General features: G+C 44.1%; 1 protein-coding gene and 1 long non-coding RNA gene across 3 annotated transcripts; one reads left to right on the plus strand and one right to left on the minus strand.

Moving 5' to 3' along the window:
* Positions 1 to 1,788: 1,788 nt before the first annotated feature.
* On the minus strand, positions 1,789 to 12,565 carry LOC139592866 (3 beta-hydroxysteroid dehydrogenase/Delta 5-->4-isomerase-like). 2 transcript variants are annotated; one of them, XM_071433216.1, is made up of 4 exons: positions 12,467 to 12,565; positions 11,996 to 12,209; positions 7,050 to 7,214; positions 1,789 to 3,129 (listed from the first exon to the last, which is right to left on the minus strand). In XM_071433216.1, the coding sequence occupies exons 2-4, from the start codon at positions 12,147 to 12,149 to the stop codon at positions 2,315 to 2,317; spliced, it is 1,134 nt and encodes a 377-aa protein (XP_071289317.1). In that variant the 5' UTR covers positions 12,150 to 12,209; positions 12,467 to 12,565; the 3' UTR covers positions 1,789 to 2,314. The 2 variants fall into 2 exon arrangements, with proteins under 2 accessions (XP_071289317.1, XP_071289318.1); XM_071433217.1 differs by having other exon boundaries at positions 11,996 to 12,205; positions 12,467 to 12,494.
* Positions 3,022 to 7,754, plus strand: LOC139592867 (uncharacterized). Its single transcript, XR_011680133.1, has 2 exons — positions 3,022 to 6,047; positions 7,478 to 7,754. It is a non-coding gene; the product is annotated as an uncharacterized lncRNA (long non-coding RNA).
* Positions 12,566 to 15,910: the final 3,345 nt, after the last annotated feature.

The raw sequence follows: 15,910 nt of genomic DNA on the forward strand, positions 1-15,910 counted from the left end.
TTTTAGGGCCTCTGTTAAACATGTGGAAAGTTGTCCCAGTTTTCTGGTGTTTTAATACCCCATCCCTTTGATGTGTGAAGTGTCTCCCCCTGTTAAACAGCGGCTTTGCTGCTGTTGTCCCTCTTCCCTTCCTGATCGAATTCCCTGTGCCTGGATTGCCCTTCCTGCTCCTACCTCAGTGACAGAGCAGCCATGGCTGCACCCATTGCTTGGCACTCACTGAGCATTAGGATGAAATATCATTAGCCCAGAAAAACTGTGGGTGTTACTGTGTTAAACATGTTTTTGCTTTTCTAAGGGTGTGCAGAGAGCAGAATAAATAAAATAAGAGTGCGCCTGCGGGGGAAGGAAGAGGAACAGTGTCCATGGAAGGGGTGGAGAATAAGAAAGCACAGAGATCTAAGTGTAGTGTCCCAGCTGCAGGGAGAGGTGAGGCCTGACAGGACCAGCTGATGCTCAGGGGCCTAAAGCAGCTCTCCTGGAAGAGAGGTCCTGTGTTCCTTCAGGATGTTTGATAATCATTGTCACCATGACAGAAAAGGTGAATCATCACACATCTGAAGGGAGGGAGGGATTAAGTAATCTCCTCTCAGGCAGATGGAAACCAAAGCCTTGTGGAGGGTCTGTGTCCCCAGAACATGACTGACAATTCTGGTGTCTGCTATTCTACTGCTTCAGATCTTACATAGTTAACCAAAGATGTTACTAAAGCACATAGTTATGTTTGCACTGGGACTATCTAATGTCTAGGGCACTGAATAATTAAATTCAGCACAGACTTCAAGCACTCAGCATCCCTGGAAATGTGATTTATTTACATTAGTATTGGGTCAGGTAAAATGTTTCTGTTCACACCTCCAAAACCACAGAGGAATTCCCATCTTTTAGAGTTGTTTTCAGAAGGTGAGATGCATGTTTGAAAAACAAACACTGGATCAGATTTGTTTGTTCAGACAAGATCTGTATTTTTGCCCACAAGCCAAGTTACACATTCTCTGCAGAAGCTCATGTGGCCATCAGAGAAGCACAGGGGCAGCACACGTGTACCTATCAGCTAAGGTTAGCCTTTGTTCCCAGCTGAAATGTGGTAAGAGCAGGATTTTTTTCAGCACTCTTTATTTTTCCTCAGCGCTCACAAATACATTGACTCTGCAGTGGGAACCCCTCTGTGATTAAGGCCTTCCTGCAATATTTTTCTCCTTTCCATTTTCTTGAAGTTGTTCTGTTGAATACCCACTGAATTTATTGCAAAATGAAAGTGTATAAAGAAGTATTCACCTGACCAGATCTGTCCCTTCTCTCCCTCCCCATGCTGTCCTAAGTAAAACTGTATTGCACTTACATTGTACTTTTGATCTCATGATGTTTACAGTGCTCAGAGTTTGACTGTCAGGTGAACATGAAATGCACAACACCCTTGAAAAAGTGAACAAGATTTGTTACAGCTTTTGCCATCAGGTGGCTTCTGCCTGCTGCCTGTTTGGTGAGGTTGGCAACTCTGAGTGAACAGGGTGTAGCTGAGTGGTGCACATTTGTAAAGTGTGATCAGACTTCTAGGACAAGTTGTGTTTTGCAAAAGCCTTGGAGGTGGCGTGGAGTGAAAGAAGGGCTGAAGTGTTCACACCATGGATTGTGTAGAGTCTTGCTACACAAAATAAGTCCTTGTGCTGCAGAGATGTACAAGTGGGTGTGGACTATGCAGTACAGTTACCCTCATCAGCCTGTACTCAACAAACAAATGAACATTTCACTTTTATTTATTCTGAGGTTGGGGGTGAGGAGTTTAGTGGGCTCTTACACAAAGAATTCATTTAAATGCTTTGTAGTTTGCTGCTGCTGCTGCTGCTCTCTCAGCTCTCTGTGGTGGTGTTTGCAGGGGTCCTAGGACCAGGGAAGAGACGAGGATCTGACTCCATGTTTCAGAAGGCTTGATTTATTATTTTATGATATATATATATATATATATATTATATTAAAACTATACTAAAAGAATAGAAGAAAGGATTTCATCAGAAGGCTAACAAGCAAGAAGAAGAATGGAATGAATAACAAAATCTTGAGTCTGACCAGAGAGAGACACATTTGGACTGTGATTGGCCATTAATTAAAAATAACTGCATGAGACCAATCACAGATGCACCTGTTGCGTTCCACCACCGCAGATAACCATTGTTTACATTTTGTTCTTGAGACCTCTCAGGTTCTCAGGAGGAAAAATCCTAAGGAAAGGATTTTTCATAAAACATGTCTGTGACAGGCTCTCCTCTGGCTCAAGGCGCTACTTGCTTAGCTGGGTTTCAGCTCCTCTTCAGGCTCAGGCAGTGCTGCTCTGCAAGAACACCCTTCTCTGGGGGATCACAGAGGCAATCCACTCACCAGTGCCCTTCTTGGCCTCTTCCCACGTGTAGCGGGGCACGTAGCCAAAATCCTGCTGTGCCTTTCTGTAGGAGAAGGTGAAGGGGGTGTTGAGCAGCGTGACCAGGTGGCGATTGGTGGAGGGCACGTATCTGATGAAGGGCCTCAGCAGGAAGCTGAGCATCTCCAGCAGCAGAGAGAAGTAATAGAGCATTGTCAGGGGCATGGGGAGCTGGGGCTCAATCCCAAACCCCAGCTCCTTGGTCAGCTCGTAATTCAGGTCGGCGTAGCTCATGTGAGGAGTGTCATCTGAGATGTAGTAGAACTTGCCCCTGACGTGCTTGGCTCTCTGTGGGGCTCGCAGGGCTTTGGCTGCCTGCACGTGCGCCCAGGCGATGTTGCCCACGTACACGGGGTTCACCAGAGCCTCCTTCCTGGAGAAGCGCAGGTAGATGTTCTTGTTCAGCAGGCACTTGTCCAGATGGCCTTGGAGAAAGGGGCAGCCTTCCCCAAAAATGTACATGGATCTCAGGGCACAGGTCATCAGCGTGCTGCCATCCTTCAGCACCTGGCCATCTGCTTTCAGCACAGCATCCTCTGCCAGTCTCTTGCTTTGGGCATAAGGAAATTTGGATGTGCTCTCATAAGCTGTATCTTCATCCCCATTGAAAATGGGGTCCCCTTTGCAGTTTGGGCCCGTCACTTCTATGGTACTGGTGTAAATGAAGTGCTGGACGTTACAGCGGACGCACGCCTCCAGCAGCAGCTGAGTACCTTCAGAAAACAAACACGAAAAACAGTCTAGGTTAGGGCCCCCTAACCAGGAAAAAGTGGGGGTTTCAGATCAGAAACAGCAACTCTGGCCTGAGCGTAGCCAGATGTCCCTCCCTGCAGCTGGAAGAATCCTGTCCTGAACAGGGCAGTATGTTCAATGACACTGAACCTGCTCTGAATGTCTATTTAAGTGGTATCAGTGCACCTTCCAGAGTTAAACAAGGGTGAATATTTGGTCTTAGTTGCATGTTGTGGGAGATTTTTTTATGCCAAGAATCAAAATTTTGCTCTTCCTTAACCTAGCATGGAGACTGACCACAGATTCAGGGATTTGTGCCAACTTGAGTAGGCTTTAGGCAGAGAACTTTAAGAAGCTGCCCCTCTCCTTAGGTATCATCCATGCTCTATGGTGAAGCCCATGTTTTTCAGGTTTGAGGATGCTCTTAGTTTGCTAAGAAGGGACAAAATTATTATGGGACCTGAAGGTCTGCTCCAAAATCAGTGCACTCACAGCCAGTGCAAATCTGTCCAGTATTTGACTGACTAAAGAGAAGGGCTTGGAGAGAAACATGGTGAAGCAAGGCACTATAACATGTAGTCAAAGATCATGAAGTGCAATGAGAAAAGAGAAGCTTGTGTATGTATGCCTCCTTTTCTGGCATAATCTGGCCTTTCCTTGCAGTAGTACAGGATTTCTTACATTTAAAATCCTTTAATGCTTTCATCGGGGGCAGCAGAGGTCGGCTGTTCAAAGTCTTTTAAATAGCCAAGAAGGTTAAACAAGGAAAGCACACTGAAGGGAGGAATAAATACTTTAATAAGTTGTCTTGTTATAGTTGCAATTAGAATCTTTTTTCCACCCACTTTCAGGCAGAAGTTGCCTTTCTTGTTGTGCATGGTGTAATGAAAGAAATTAAATGTAAAAAGGCCAGTGACTTTGGAAGAGAAGACACAGCTCAAAGACATTTGAAAACATCTTTGGAAAAGGAGCATTAAATCAAAATGACTGATGTGTTATCAGAAGGGTGTAGCCTAAAATCTAGGGGATAAAATCAAGCACCAGCAGTGAGGCACATTAAAGATCTTCCAAGTCTGCTCAGTCTGTTACAGCATAACTGAAGGCAGCACAAGGCAGACCAGGTTAGTGTGACTGAAACAAATATAAAGAATTAAAGAGGTTCAGAAGAGCCAGGAATATTGACAGCAAAATATGGACTTGTTAATGAGTGAAAAATAGGAAGAATTATTGAACTGAATATTGTTAAGGCACCAAAATTTGTCTTTTTAAGCTTGAAAAAGAAAAAGAAAGAAATTGAAACAAATGGAAAACAAATCTGGATGAGGCTTTCAGAAACATTAAGGAAGTGCACTGAAAAAAAGTTACACAGACAGGAATAAATTAATGTGAAAAATGAGTTCATGCAAGTCACCCTGATTAGATGACATAAAAGCCAGGGTCATCTGGAAAAAAATGTATTTATTTTATTATTTTAAAAATAATACTTTATTTCTGCTCTCAATACTGTTTGGAAAATGAGGGAATGTAATCAAATACAGAAGGTCTTGATGAAATCAAATGAGATAGCAAGTTTTAGAAAAAGGCAATCATAAAATTATCTTGATGGTTTATATCTGTTGAAGATGAATTTCACCCAAATAAAATGTGGCTTACTTGCAAATCAGAATTGTATGTACAAGTTTATAGATTCCTACAGTAATGGGAATCTGAGTATCTTTCATATAGCATGTAATAAAGTAAATTATTACTGTATTACATGCTTTATTCAGTGAGAGGGTCCCCTTGGTTTGCTTGCCTTTCTGGCTGAGGGTCTGGTTCACAGAAGGTACTTTGTTTAGATTGTAATTAATTATTTTCTCTATTCCCTTCCTTTTAAAAATTTGCTTCCCTTTCTTCCTAAAAAAGATATTTTTGCTCTGAGATATTGTGTGGCAATGGAGGAAAGCCCTGCATCAAGGCAAGTTTAACTTTCTCACTTCTGTCCTGGTTCATGAACATCCACATCTGATTCTTGAAACATTTATATTATAGAAACATTTATTTTTATATTACAAGAGTTCTATTTTCTAGGAGAAACAAAACTTTCATCCTGCAAGCGCATGAAATACATAGCAGTGCCCTGGCTGGTCAGAAAACCAGAAGATGGATGGAAATGGAAATAGAAGAAAACAGGGATGAGAGGACAGCAGTATTCACTCACTGACCTTGTGGCCAGTTGGCTCTGGGAGCAGGACTGTGGGTGGTATTTCATTCTAGCAAATGTTATCAGCTAATCCTCCCTGGCCCAGTGGGCTTTTTTCACCTATAGGTAGATGCTGTTGGCAAGGGAGTGAGTACTGGGGAGTCAGAGCTAAAGATCTTTCTGGGACATTTTAACAGTAGTTTGATTTTTTTCTTTTTTTTTCTTTTTTTTTTCTTTTTTTTTGGGGTTTTTTTTTTTGTTTGTTTGTTTGTTTGGGGTTTTTTTTATTTGTTTGTCCCCATGGTAAAATGTGTTTAAGCAGCACATTCTGCGGTGAAAAACCAGATTGTAGCAGGAGTACAGGCATCAAGACAGAGCTTTAGAAATCCTCTCTCTGAACTACCAACCAGGTATATTTTCATATTACCCAATGCATAGGTTTCCAGGAACTTGCCTTTCTACTCTTCCCTCCTGACAGGGGCCTAAGAGGCTGCCCAGTGGGCTCTATGCTTTGATCACTGACAATTTGTGGCTTTGATTGAACCAAAATGAAAGGGTCTGGAAGCTAATGATACAGGGAATGAGGCACATAAAACAACTAAAATGCCATCCCACTGTTTTTCAGGTACATGTAAGAAACAGCTTGACTGCCAAGAATTCTCTCTTCCTCTGAGCACTGGTGAGCAGCCAGTATTTGTGAAAGTGATGCCTGTACAGGTATGTTCCTTATTTTTCTGTGAAGAAGCCCTGTGGCTGTGGCAGAGAGGAACAAAGAACTGGGAAACCTGTTCATGTAAATAAGAACATCTTCCCCAAATCTACCTCAAGCTGTTGAAGCAGCACAGCCAGGGAGGCCAGTGTGCATGCAGATTAGGCAGTGCCAGTTCTCTGAATGGCACTGAGGGTTTTGGCATCACAGACAGGGGGTGAAGTTGTTCCTTTAGGAAATACATTTAAACTTCCTGGTAGGTGATGCTACATGGGCCATTCCTAAGTCAAAACCTTCTCCCTTCACCTATCTTTCCTGAAGAATGGGGGTTCCTTAGTGGAAGGGAAAATCCCATCACTGAGTCACTGAAACCCCTCCCAAAGCTCTGAGTTTGTTGAGGACTTTTAAATTATAAGCTCAATAGGGGAGAGCACTGGTTCCTTTCAACTGCCTTCTTGCACACACAGACTTAAAGGCTAAAGAAGGAAAAGGAGAAAAAGAAGAAGAAAAAGAATAGCAAGGAGAGAGCCACAGGCTCTGGGATGTTATCAGTGCAACATTTCTGTAACTGCAGCCAAAGTCTGCAGTAGTTGTAAACGTTGAAAAATGTACACAGGCAGGGATGCCAAGTGGAGTGGGAGAATAAGAACCAATTTCTGAGGTGAGCATTGGGATTTCAGAGGGGAATTTTGTCCAGAAAGTTCCACTGAGCATGGGTTTATGACTATCACCACTGAAGACAGAGCCTGTGCAGACCTCAGCATGGGCATACTTAAGTGTTGACAGAGTGAGTGATCCTGGACTGCCCTGAAGTGGAAGACTGGGTGTGGAGAGGCCCAGAACTTCCTGGGGCGGCAGAGACACGGGATTTGCACCCCTGGGTATGTCTGTGCAAGATGCAGGACAACCCAAGTAACCTGGCTCCAAACAACCACAGCTCAGGTGCTCCCTTCCCTGGGCAGTGATCAGGACACAGATGTGGCTTTGAGGGAGGTGCTTCCCCTGCTCACCTGTCACATTGACTTCCCAGAGCAGCTTCTTCTCGATGAGGCCCAGGGTGTCAATGAGGGAAGCCGTGTGGATGACCAGGGAGACCCCCTGGCAGGCACGGTGCAGGAATGTCACATCTCGGATGTCCCCTTCCAGGATCTTCAGCTCAGTCTTCCCCTTGAACTCTGCAGGGGCAGCAGAAAACAGAGCACAAGACCTTACAGGCACCCTAAGAAGAGCACTGGAAGGGTGGTGAAGAGCTGACCCTGCCTGGCAGGTGCTGACTGTCCAGGAACTGCAGGGATATTTTAAGGCTGTGAAACAGAAGGCGTCTCCCCAGTACCCCACTGTCAAATGCCAACTACAGTGCTACAGAGGTTTATTTTGCATTACCTGCCATAGATCTGGAGCCAATATTCAATGTGTTTCTTTCTATTTTATTTTTTAGAGAGAGATCTTTTCCACTGCTAGCAAGCTTCCCTGAGTTGTGGCTGTGTTGAAGTTCACAGAGGAGTAGCTTTAGCTGTGCATGTTCTGCTGGCTGGCTGGCTATAGATGTGTTAACCCAAGAGCACTGAACAGGCACTGCATGTTCCTGTCTTCAGGCTGATGAATGATCTTTCTCCACCCAGAGCATGTGAGCACAGGGATGTGTTCATACTTACTTTCTGCACCTTTACCTTGCCTGTATTGCAGCTCTTCTAATAAATCACATACAGTTCTGACATCTTTTTCTTGTACCTTGGCCAGGACCTACAGTGCCTCTTGCAGCTCCAGCTCTGGCTCCATTTCAGTGTCTGTGCTGTGGGGTCATTTTTAGCCTGCACATCTTTCTGGTTCATACCTGAACTCTCAAGAGTGTTCTCCTGAGCTACCTCAGCCTGGCTTGATTAAATCCTGCTTTTTAAGCCCTGTCCCTCCACAGCAGCTGCAGTGTGGGACCCCAGAGGAACTCTAGGTCTCAGAGCCATCCTGTGCTGGGCAGAAGATTCTTTCTGCAGCCCAGAGCTACACAAAATGATCCAGCACCAGACAATCAGTTGGAAAAATGCCCAGTCCAAGGCAGTGCTGCTGTGCAGGGACCTCAGCTGGCCTGGCTGCAGCAGTGCCTCGGGACAGGAGGGGACTTCCTCAGCATGACCACAGCCTGTGAGAAAGTGGTGCCATCACCAAGTCCTCTGGGAGCCTCTGCTGTGGCTGCACTAGATGGCTCCCCAGGCACAGCTACTGGACAGGGACTCTGCAGCACAGGCAGAGCCTCTGTCTTCCTTCCAGCATCATCAAACGCTCCTTTTAGATAAGAGAAGAACCTGATCAATTTGTACAGCTTTTAGCTTCTGCCATGACTGAAATCCTGTGTATCCTAGTGCTTTGTCACCAGCTCCAAAGCAGGCAGTATTTCATTCCATGTCTTTAACAGGAAACACTGAGAGAGACAGCTGCTGGATTTGGAACTGAGTGGGAATATATTTTAAAATGGTTTTATCTCATTTTCTCTATAGCATGCTAAGAATGTAATCCTGTGTCAATTTAACAATTATTCTGATGCAACAGGCTTAAGGGGCTTTTTTCTCCCACCACAGACAGTTGGTCTGAGATTTAAGGTTTGTGGAACATTTGCTGAACTGTTACTAAATCTAGAGTTGCTGCCCTCCCAGCACAGTCATTGCCACATACTCTCTTCTGCTCCTTTATTTTACAGACTGCATTCATTTCCTAGGATTCCATCTCCAGAAGCTTCACTCTGATCTTTACTTGCATGGATGCAAAAGTGTCAGACTAGGGCTGGGCTTTTTTTTAAGCTCCTGGTCATTAGATGTGCTCTAATAAATATTAGTGTCTGTACTGCCCTTAGGTTGATGTTCTCCATGAACAAGGTTTTTTGGGGTTGTAATTATCCCAAGAACAGACAGAAATAGTTTTTACAACATAAATTCTGACATGTGACCTCTTTAAACTTATCACAGTGCCCAGGAAGGGGTTAGGAAAATGGAAGTTTTACACATGCAAATCAAAGCTTTCAGGAAAAGTACAGAAGAAGCCTGTCCCTTTTAAAGCTGATCACAAGAAATCTGCTGTCTAGGTGCTTTGTGCCTTGTTTGGGCTTGCAGTTTGTATGTGTATGATATGAGTCAGGAAATCTGCTCCTCTATTCTGTTTTAGCCAGCAGAAGTTGCCATGGTAAGTACAATATGGGCCTTGCTCCCTTTAGCAGCATCAGCTGCATGTCAGGAATCAGCAGATTGATCTTGTTTTGCTCTGGGTGAAGAGAAAACTACAGGTGAGCTTGGAAGAAAAGAGAGTTAAGAAATGACTGGCAGTGGTTTCAGTCTGAGATGGCCAACAGAGAGAAATGCTCTTGATTTCCATCTAGACAAACCATTGCCCAGGCAGCAAAAGAACACTTGTGGGTAGGTCAGAGGGGGAGGAACAGAATAAATTCAAGTCAGCTCTCCATTTTTGCATAAAGTGATTATGACAAAGTGCCTACTCACTGGGAAAACTTGTTCTTCTTCACCAGTGGTTTCTGTGTCCTCTGAGTTGTAAGTAATCTCCCTGCTTGCTGTGGGTAGTTTTTGCTTTAAAATGCAATGATTTCTTAATAAAATTCAGTGTCCTGTTGTGAGCAGTTTTTGACTCAGCAGTACAGTCAGACTATTTGCCCTAAACATGAGAACAACATAGGAGTTTTGATTTCTCCAGAAGTGCCAATGCAATAGTGAACAACAACAAAAAAAGATTGTGTAAGTGGGAGCACAGGAAAGGCAGAAAGATAAATCTGACATGGGAGATGGGAAGTAAGAAACCCAGGCACCAAAGAACCATGTTTAATGTGACATCCATTCTCAACCACACAATGGAACCGGGTGGACTCCAACTCACAGCCCTGGACACTGACTGGATCATCCCAGACTCCCTGGGGCTGTGGAAGACCACAAATGCCACTGTCCTGCACAGACTGATGGGATGGTCAAGCTCTCAGCAGGAAAGTTGTTTGGACAAAAGAGGAGTGGCCCTGAGTGTCTTCTGGCACAAAGACCTGTGACTTGCACACACTGTTCTGTCTCACTACCCACAGCCTTGACTCTGCACAGATATTGCAAGTGCAAGGTGCTCAAGAGATTAGTGAGGAAAAAACCCACTCAGCTCTGCTCCTGGCTGCTCCAGAAATCCAGATAACATCTGCTAGCAAGTAAAAGTCCCTGTAGTAAAAATAATGCAGGTCAGAAGACTCCAGCCCCACCCACAGGTTTTGTAGCAGCCCAGCACTTGGAATGAGTCACTGAGACAGAGAAGGGCTTGAAAAGGAACAGCAGGGAAATACTTCAGGTTGTTCTGAGCACAGGGACTGGCAGGACACTAGAAGAGATGTAGTCACAAGGGCTGATGCAGACAGAGGAGCTGCCAGTCAAAATGCAGGGGTTCAAATCTGTTTAAACACATCTGGAATGTCAGCCTATGGTCCCTACTAGCTGTTTATGGGGAAGAAAAGGCTTTGGTAACTGATTTTTCCCTACCTCCTGTGCTGCTCAGATAGGCAAAAGGAATGTTAAAAGAATAGGAGAGGGGGTGTGTGGGCAGTGCTCCTGGAGGAAGAAGGGAGGAATAGGAAAGAGGGCATAGATCTCGCCTATTAACAAGAAAACAAAACATCAAAACGTTTGCTGCAGCACAGCCAAGACTGTGCCCACACAAACAATGGTTTGCACTCCCCAGGATGCTCCATTATCCCCACAAAACTCTTCTGGCCCAAAGCAGTGTAGATGCCTCTGGCCTGCTGCATCACTGCTAAACCACACACACTTCAGCCTCTACTGTAGCTGCAGGTTTTGGGTTTGTTTCTGTGGAAACTCTCTGGAAACCAGAGAAGGAAGGGCTGCTGCAAGGCTCAGGGGCATTTAGAAATCCTCAGTGAAATGCTGAGTCAGATTTAATGGAGAAGAAGTTTGTAAAATGGAGCAGAGTTGCGTAAAACCATCATAAAGGCTTGTGAAATTTGCACCAGGTATATTGTGCACTGTTGCTGTCCCTTGGTGACACTTTAATGCTCTATAGAGTGATTGAGGCTCTTCAGCAAATCATGCAGAGATATTCCTTAAGGGTTCCCATATAGTTTCCTGCATTGAGGAAGAGGGGTCTCGCAGTGAAGATGTGATGGGGGAAGTTATTGTAAGTAAGTATAATGTAAGGACTTACAAACCTGACTGAATTTAGGCCCCTTAGATGCCTTTTTATAGATGTGCTCAGTGTATCTCAATAAATAGGACATTCAAAATAAAACACCCTGAGCTTCTTGTCCTGCCACAGCCTGTTTCTGACACTGGGCACATCACCCCTTGTGCTGTCTCCAATCCATTCAAAAATCCTGCCTTGCACTTTGCAAATGGGTTCTGTCTCTTCTTTTTAGCATTTGCTTAAACAGGAAACTGCAATAATGTTATTAACAGAAGCAGTTTTAAAAATACCTCACCACAGCTCTCAGCCAGAAGATTACTATTAATCAAATTAATCTCAGGTTGAAGAAAACCATTGGAATTTGCACCCACAACTTTTTCACTGCCTTTGCTGTCTGGCACACCTGAGCCCAGCACAGCATGCTCTGGATATCTCTGCCCTCCCACCTAGTATAGTAATGCTTGAATTTTCCCTTTCCCCAAGAAGAAATGTGAGATTTTTGCACTAATTTTGCTCTGTGGGTTTTGTTGTAAGAGGAGTCAGGTTGAAGACAGCCTGTTTACTGCATGAACAGTATACAGAAGCCTCAGGGCCTGACAAAAAACCCTCTTGTTTTCACTTTTTACATCTGATTTCTGTGCTGGAGGGAGAGGGAGGGATAGAGCAAGGATTCCTTGAGCTAAAACCTCTATCTGCAAAGCTGTTTCAGATGAGAGGTAAAGGTTTCCCAGCTGCCCACGCGGGACTGCAGCACCCCAGCTGCAGCACCGTCCCAGGAGATGGCACTTACTGTCAAACCTCCCGAGTGCCTCAGCACTGAAGGCTTTGTCCAGCAGCCGGATCTCAGCCAGAGCCTCCTCTTCCTCCAGCAGCAAGCACACAATCCTCTGGCCAAGAAAGCCTCCTGCCCCTGTCACCAGGCAGCTCACCCCAGCCAGGGACATTGCTCTGGGTTGCTCCTCTGTGGTGAATTTGCTGTCTCTTGAGCTTGGTTCTCCTCCTGCCTGAGGGAAGGAACATATGACATCAACCTCTGGAAACACTGCGAATCAAAGGGTGTTACCAGAAGGAGAGACTACTGAAAAACAAACTTTAATCCCTACATCAATTGTTTAAGCATGCCTTACTCTTGCTACCTATTCCTATTCAGAAGTAGTCTACGTATTTTTTCCATGCAAAGAAAACATTCTAACAAATCATTACAAACCAATTCAATTAACAAATCTGAAAATGCTCAAATCAACTTCAATGCCAAACAAACCCCACAAAAGTCTGCCTTGAGTCTCGGTTCCGCCTCCCTAGCACTCAGAAGACCGTGGGGGAGATTTGCCTGTATTTATACCCTGCTGGGCACCACCTCGGTCGTTCTGCTCCCCTCCCTCTTGAGGGCCTCCTTTGCTGCAAAAGAATGTGATGCTTCCACACCACTCCCACCAAGAGGAAGGCTCTGAATACAGTGAGGTCTGAGCCTAGATGTAGTCCTTCATCCCTAAATCCCCAGAGAATAAGCCCTCATGTTCATAATTCTCTTCAGCTGCACTTGCTTGTGTAATACGGTGCCAATATTGTGCCAGTATTGAAGCTAGGGAGCATTTAAATTAAATGTAAATAGAGGAGAAGCTATTTAAAGTGGTTTGAGGAGTGAATTCTGCTGCTGTATATTTTCTGGATACTGGGCTCCCCCATTACAGTATGGGTTTCTCACTCTCTCTGTGTAAGATCAGAAACTAACCCTGGGGATTTTGTATTTGTTCAGTACACTACAGGCATTTGAAGTGATGAAATTGTTTAATGTACCATCCAAGTTAAATTCGAGCTGCAGGAGGGAAAGATTCACCTCTGGAAATGTCTTGTGCAAGAGTAGCTATTTAAAGCAAGGCTGTTTGTGCCTCTGCAGTGATCTGTGTCTTTACTGCTTTACATCTCCAACATTCAGGGAAAATGCCCAGGTGTTTCTCCCTGGGGTTTCACTCCAGTTCCAGCAAAACTGTTTTGCAGTGTGAGACCAGGGTAGGGCAATAACCTGAGCCTCCTGATGCCATCACTGCCCTCCTGGGTCTGTCAGGACACGCTGGCTGCAGCTGTATTTTCTCTCTCTCTCACACAGGGATAGGCTGCCATCCCTGCTGATGCAGGATGATAAATAGGGAGCTGCCTTGAGCGACAAGGAAGTTACAAAGAAGCCCAGCAACACAATTAATTAGGCTGAAATCACTGGAGAAAGGATCCTTGATTTGGGGCATAGCTGGAATGGATCTCTAAAAATGCTTTGTTTCCATTCTTGCCACTAACTACTAAGCTCCTTTTTTATTCTATCATAGGTTTTGTTCACTCATTAAAGGGAGTTCTGGAGAAAAGCTGTAGAAGAAGCATCCCCACACTGTTACTTTTTTAGAGCAAAACTGGGCTTGCCAGTCTCAGGAGGAAAGCAAAACCACTTCTGTTGGAGGAGAAAGGTTTCTAGCTGACACAGATGACAAAGTTTTGGCAACTGTTTCAATCCCAGAGTCCTTGAAAATCTGTTACTTACCCCAACAGAGCTTTAAAAAATTTGTTATCAGTGCTTCTTTCCTTGGCTTTTCACATTCAGGACCTTGACATTGCATATTCTTATCAGAAGCTGCTGCAAATTAATTTTGTGCACTTTGCAAGGAAAAATAACTGGCCAAATACTGCTGCTCTAAGTGGCATTCTCTGTAACAAAGCTTCCTTTTTGCTTTCAAAAAGGAAATAAAATGCTTTGAAGAGGCATTATAAGACCACACAGCACCACATAGCCTCTTAGAATACAAAACCCTTTTGTGCACCAAGCTTGCCTATCAGAATGACCAAGCTTGGGAGGGGTAGTGCTTATATGAGAATATGAGTGCTTCATAAGGGACTGCAGGGAGATTTACTGCTGCTGTGCTTTGTCCTGTTAGGTACTACTCAGACAAATGCTTGGCTTAGTTTGAGGGAATTTTATACATCACTGCATAGCAGCTTTCATCTGAACTGCTGTGTGTGAATGTCAGTGGTCAGACAGCAGCAATTTGCTCAACTCCAGCTCAGACCTACTGGTCCTTCCTGCAATCGCACCTAGAGACAACATTTTCACCTCTTGTTTTGTGTTGGCATTGCTGCTGGGGCTGCTGAGTGCCATGCCAGCTCCTCCTGTGCAGACAGGACTGGCTCTGGTGTTCCCCAAAGGTCAGGGAGGAAGATGCTGGAATGGGCTGCACACCCCAGAACGGTGCCAGTGAGCAGCAAGGCCAAAGTCCGCCAGACCCCCAACCACCAGGAACAGCTTGATGAAATTCAGAGTTATTGCACCCACAGATTAAAAACATAATGGAGCAGCATTTGAAAAGTTTACCAAGCTGTGTCAAGGCATAGACATTTTTTAACTATGTTGATGTCTTTCTTCTCTTTGATTTCACTGTAAAATGAAGCCACCACAATCTGGTATTTTGCTGTAGAATGGACTGCATTAATGAGAGCATCATTTTAGAAAATCAGAGCTTGTACACTTTGATGAATGTTGGAGAAATGCTGTTCCTGGACTAAGTGGATAGCTTAATATATGTGCAAGGCCCCATGTCCCATTCCAGCCTGGCCCAGGAACAGCTGCTCCTCTGATTTTACTGGTGCCTGCTGTGACAGATACTTTGGGGCAATGACTGGCAGGCGTTAGAGAATGTATTTTCTTAGCCTTTTCACAAGGGGAAAAATGGATTGGGAGGGAGTGTAGTGGAGATGAGAAGACACAAAGAGAAATAGTGAAGGGAAAATTCCCAGCAGCATTAGAAAAAACTGTATCATGGTATTGGAATGAGTGTGGAAGTTTTGTAGGATAAAAGGTACTTTTACAGAGGGCAATGCTGTTTATTTATGGAATGAGGTAAACAGATTTTGCTATCAATCAGGGTATCCAGAATTAAGAAAGGAAAAACAGATCTATTTGTCCAGAAAGAATTTTAATTCAGGAAAGGGGTTTCTGAAGTCTGGTCTGTTGCCCAGACCTATGAGAATTGAAGCAGGGAAAAGCAAAAGCAGCAAAAGAGTACTCATTATTTAGCTGGACCTTTTGATTTCTAAATATAGACTAATTGTGACCAAATACACACACACACACACACACACACACACACACACACACACACTCAATTCTATGTTTCTTCTCACATCATGCTGGCAGCTCTGGAAGAGAGGCTGGACTTTGAAATGTAGTTTTACTCAAGGAAAACTTCTGCCCTTCAGTGTGGGAGGCACTGTTCCCTCCTGGAAACATTTCCCTCTCTTCTAGTTATATATTGACAAGAGGGGAAAAATATTTAAACAATTAACTTGTGGACATCTGTCCTGTATTGGACTCCGAATAAACACAACTTTTCATAGTGGAGAAGAGTTGCAAGACACTTTTATCCTGGTATGAAGAAAACCACCTTAAGAGGCCTCAATGTTTCTGTGTCTTCAAACCTGACAAAGGAAATCTCCTATTTCAGTAATACCAAAATTCTTCCAGTAGAATGGAGAAGGTGATTATAAACATTTCTGACATTATCTCCAAGATCAAAAAGGCTTCTTGCAGTAGTCTTTGCCATATTAGACAGCACATGATTTGGGCAATTATCTAGAAACAAACATTTAGTCTCCTTTTCCCTTTAGTTTTAGGAAGAACTCTATTTCCTCAGGTGAAATTGATGAGTGACTCATATATTTAAAG

This window comes from Agelaius tricolor, unplaced genomic scaffold, assembly GCF_023055355.1.
Source record: "Agelaius tricolor isolate 1412-34295 unplaced genomic scaffold, bAgeTri1.0.p SCAF_9, whole genome shotgun sequence".
Taxonomy (NCBI): Eukaryota; Metazoa; Chordata; class Aves; order Passeriformes; family Icteridae; genus Agelaius; species Agelaius tricolor.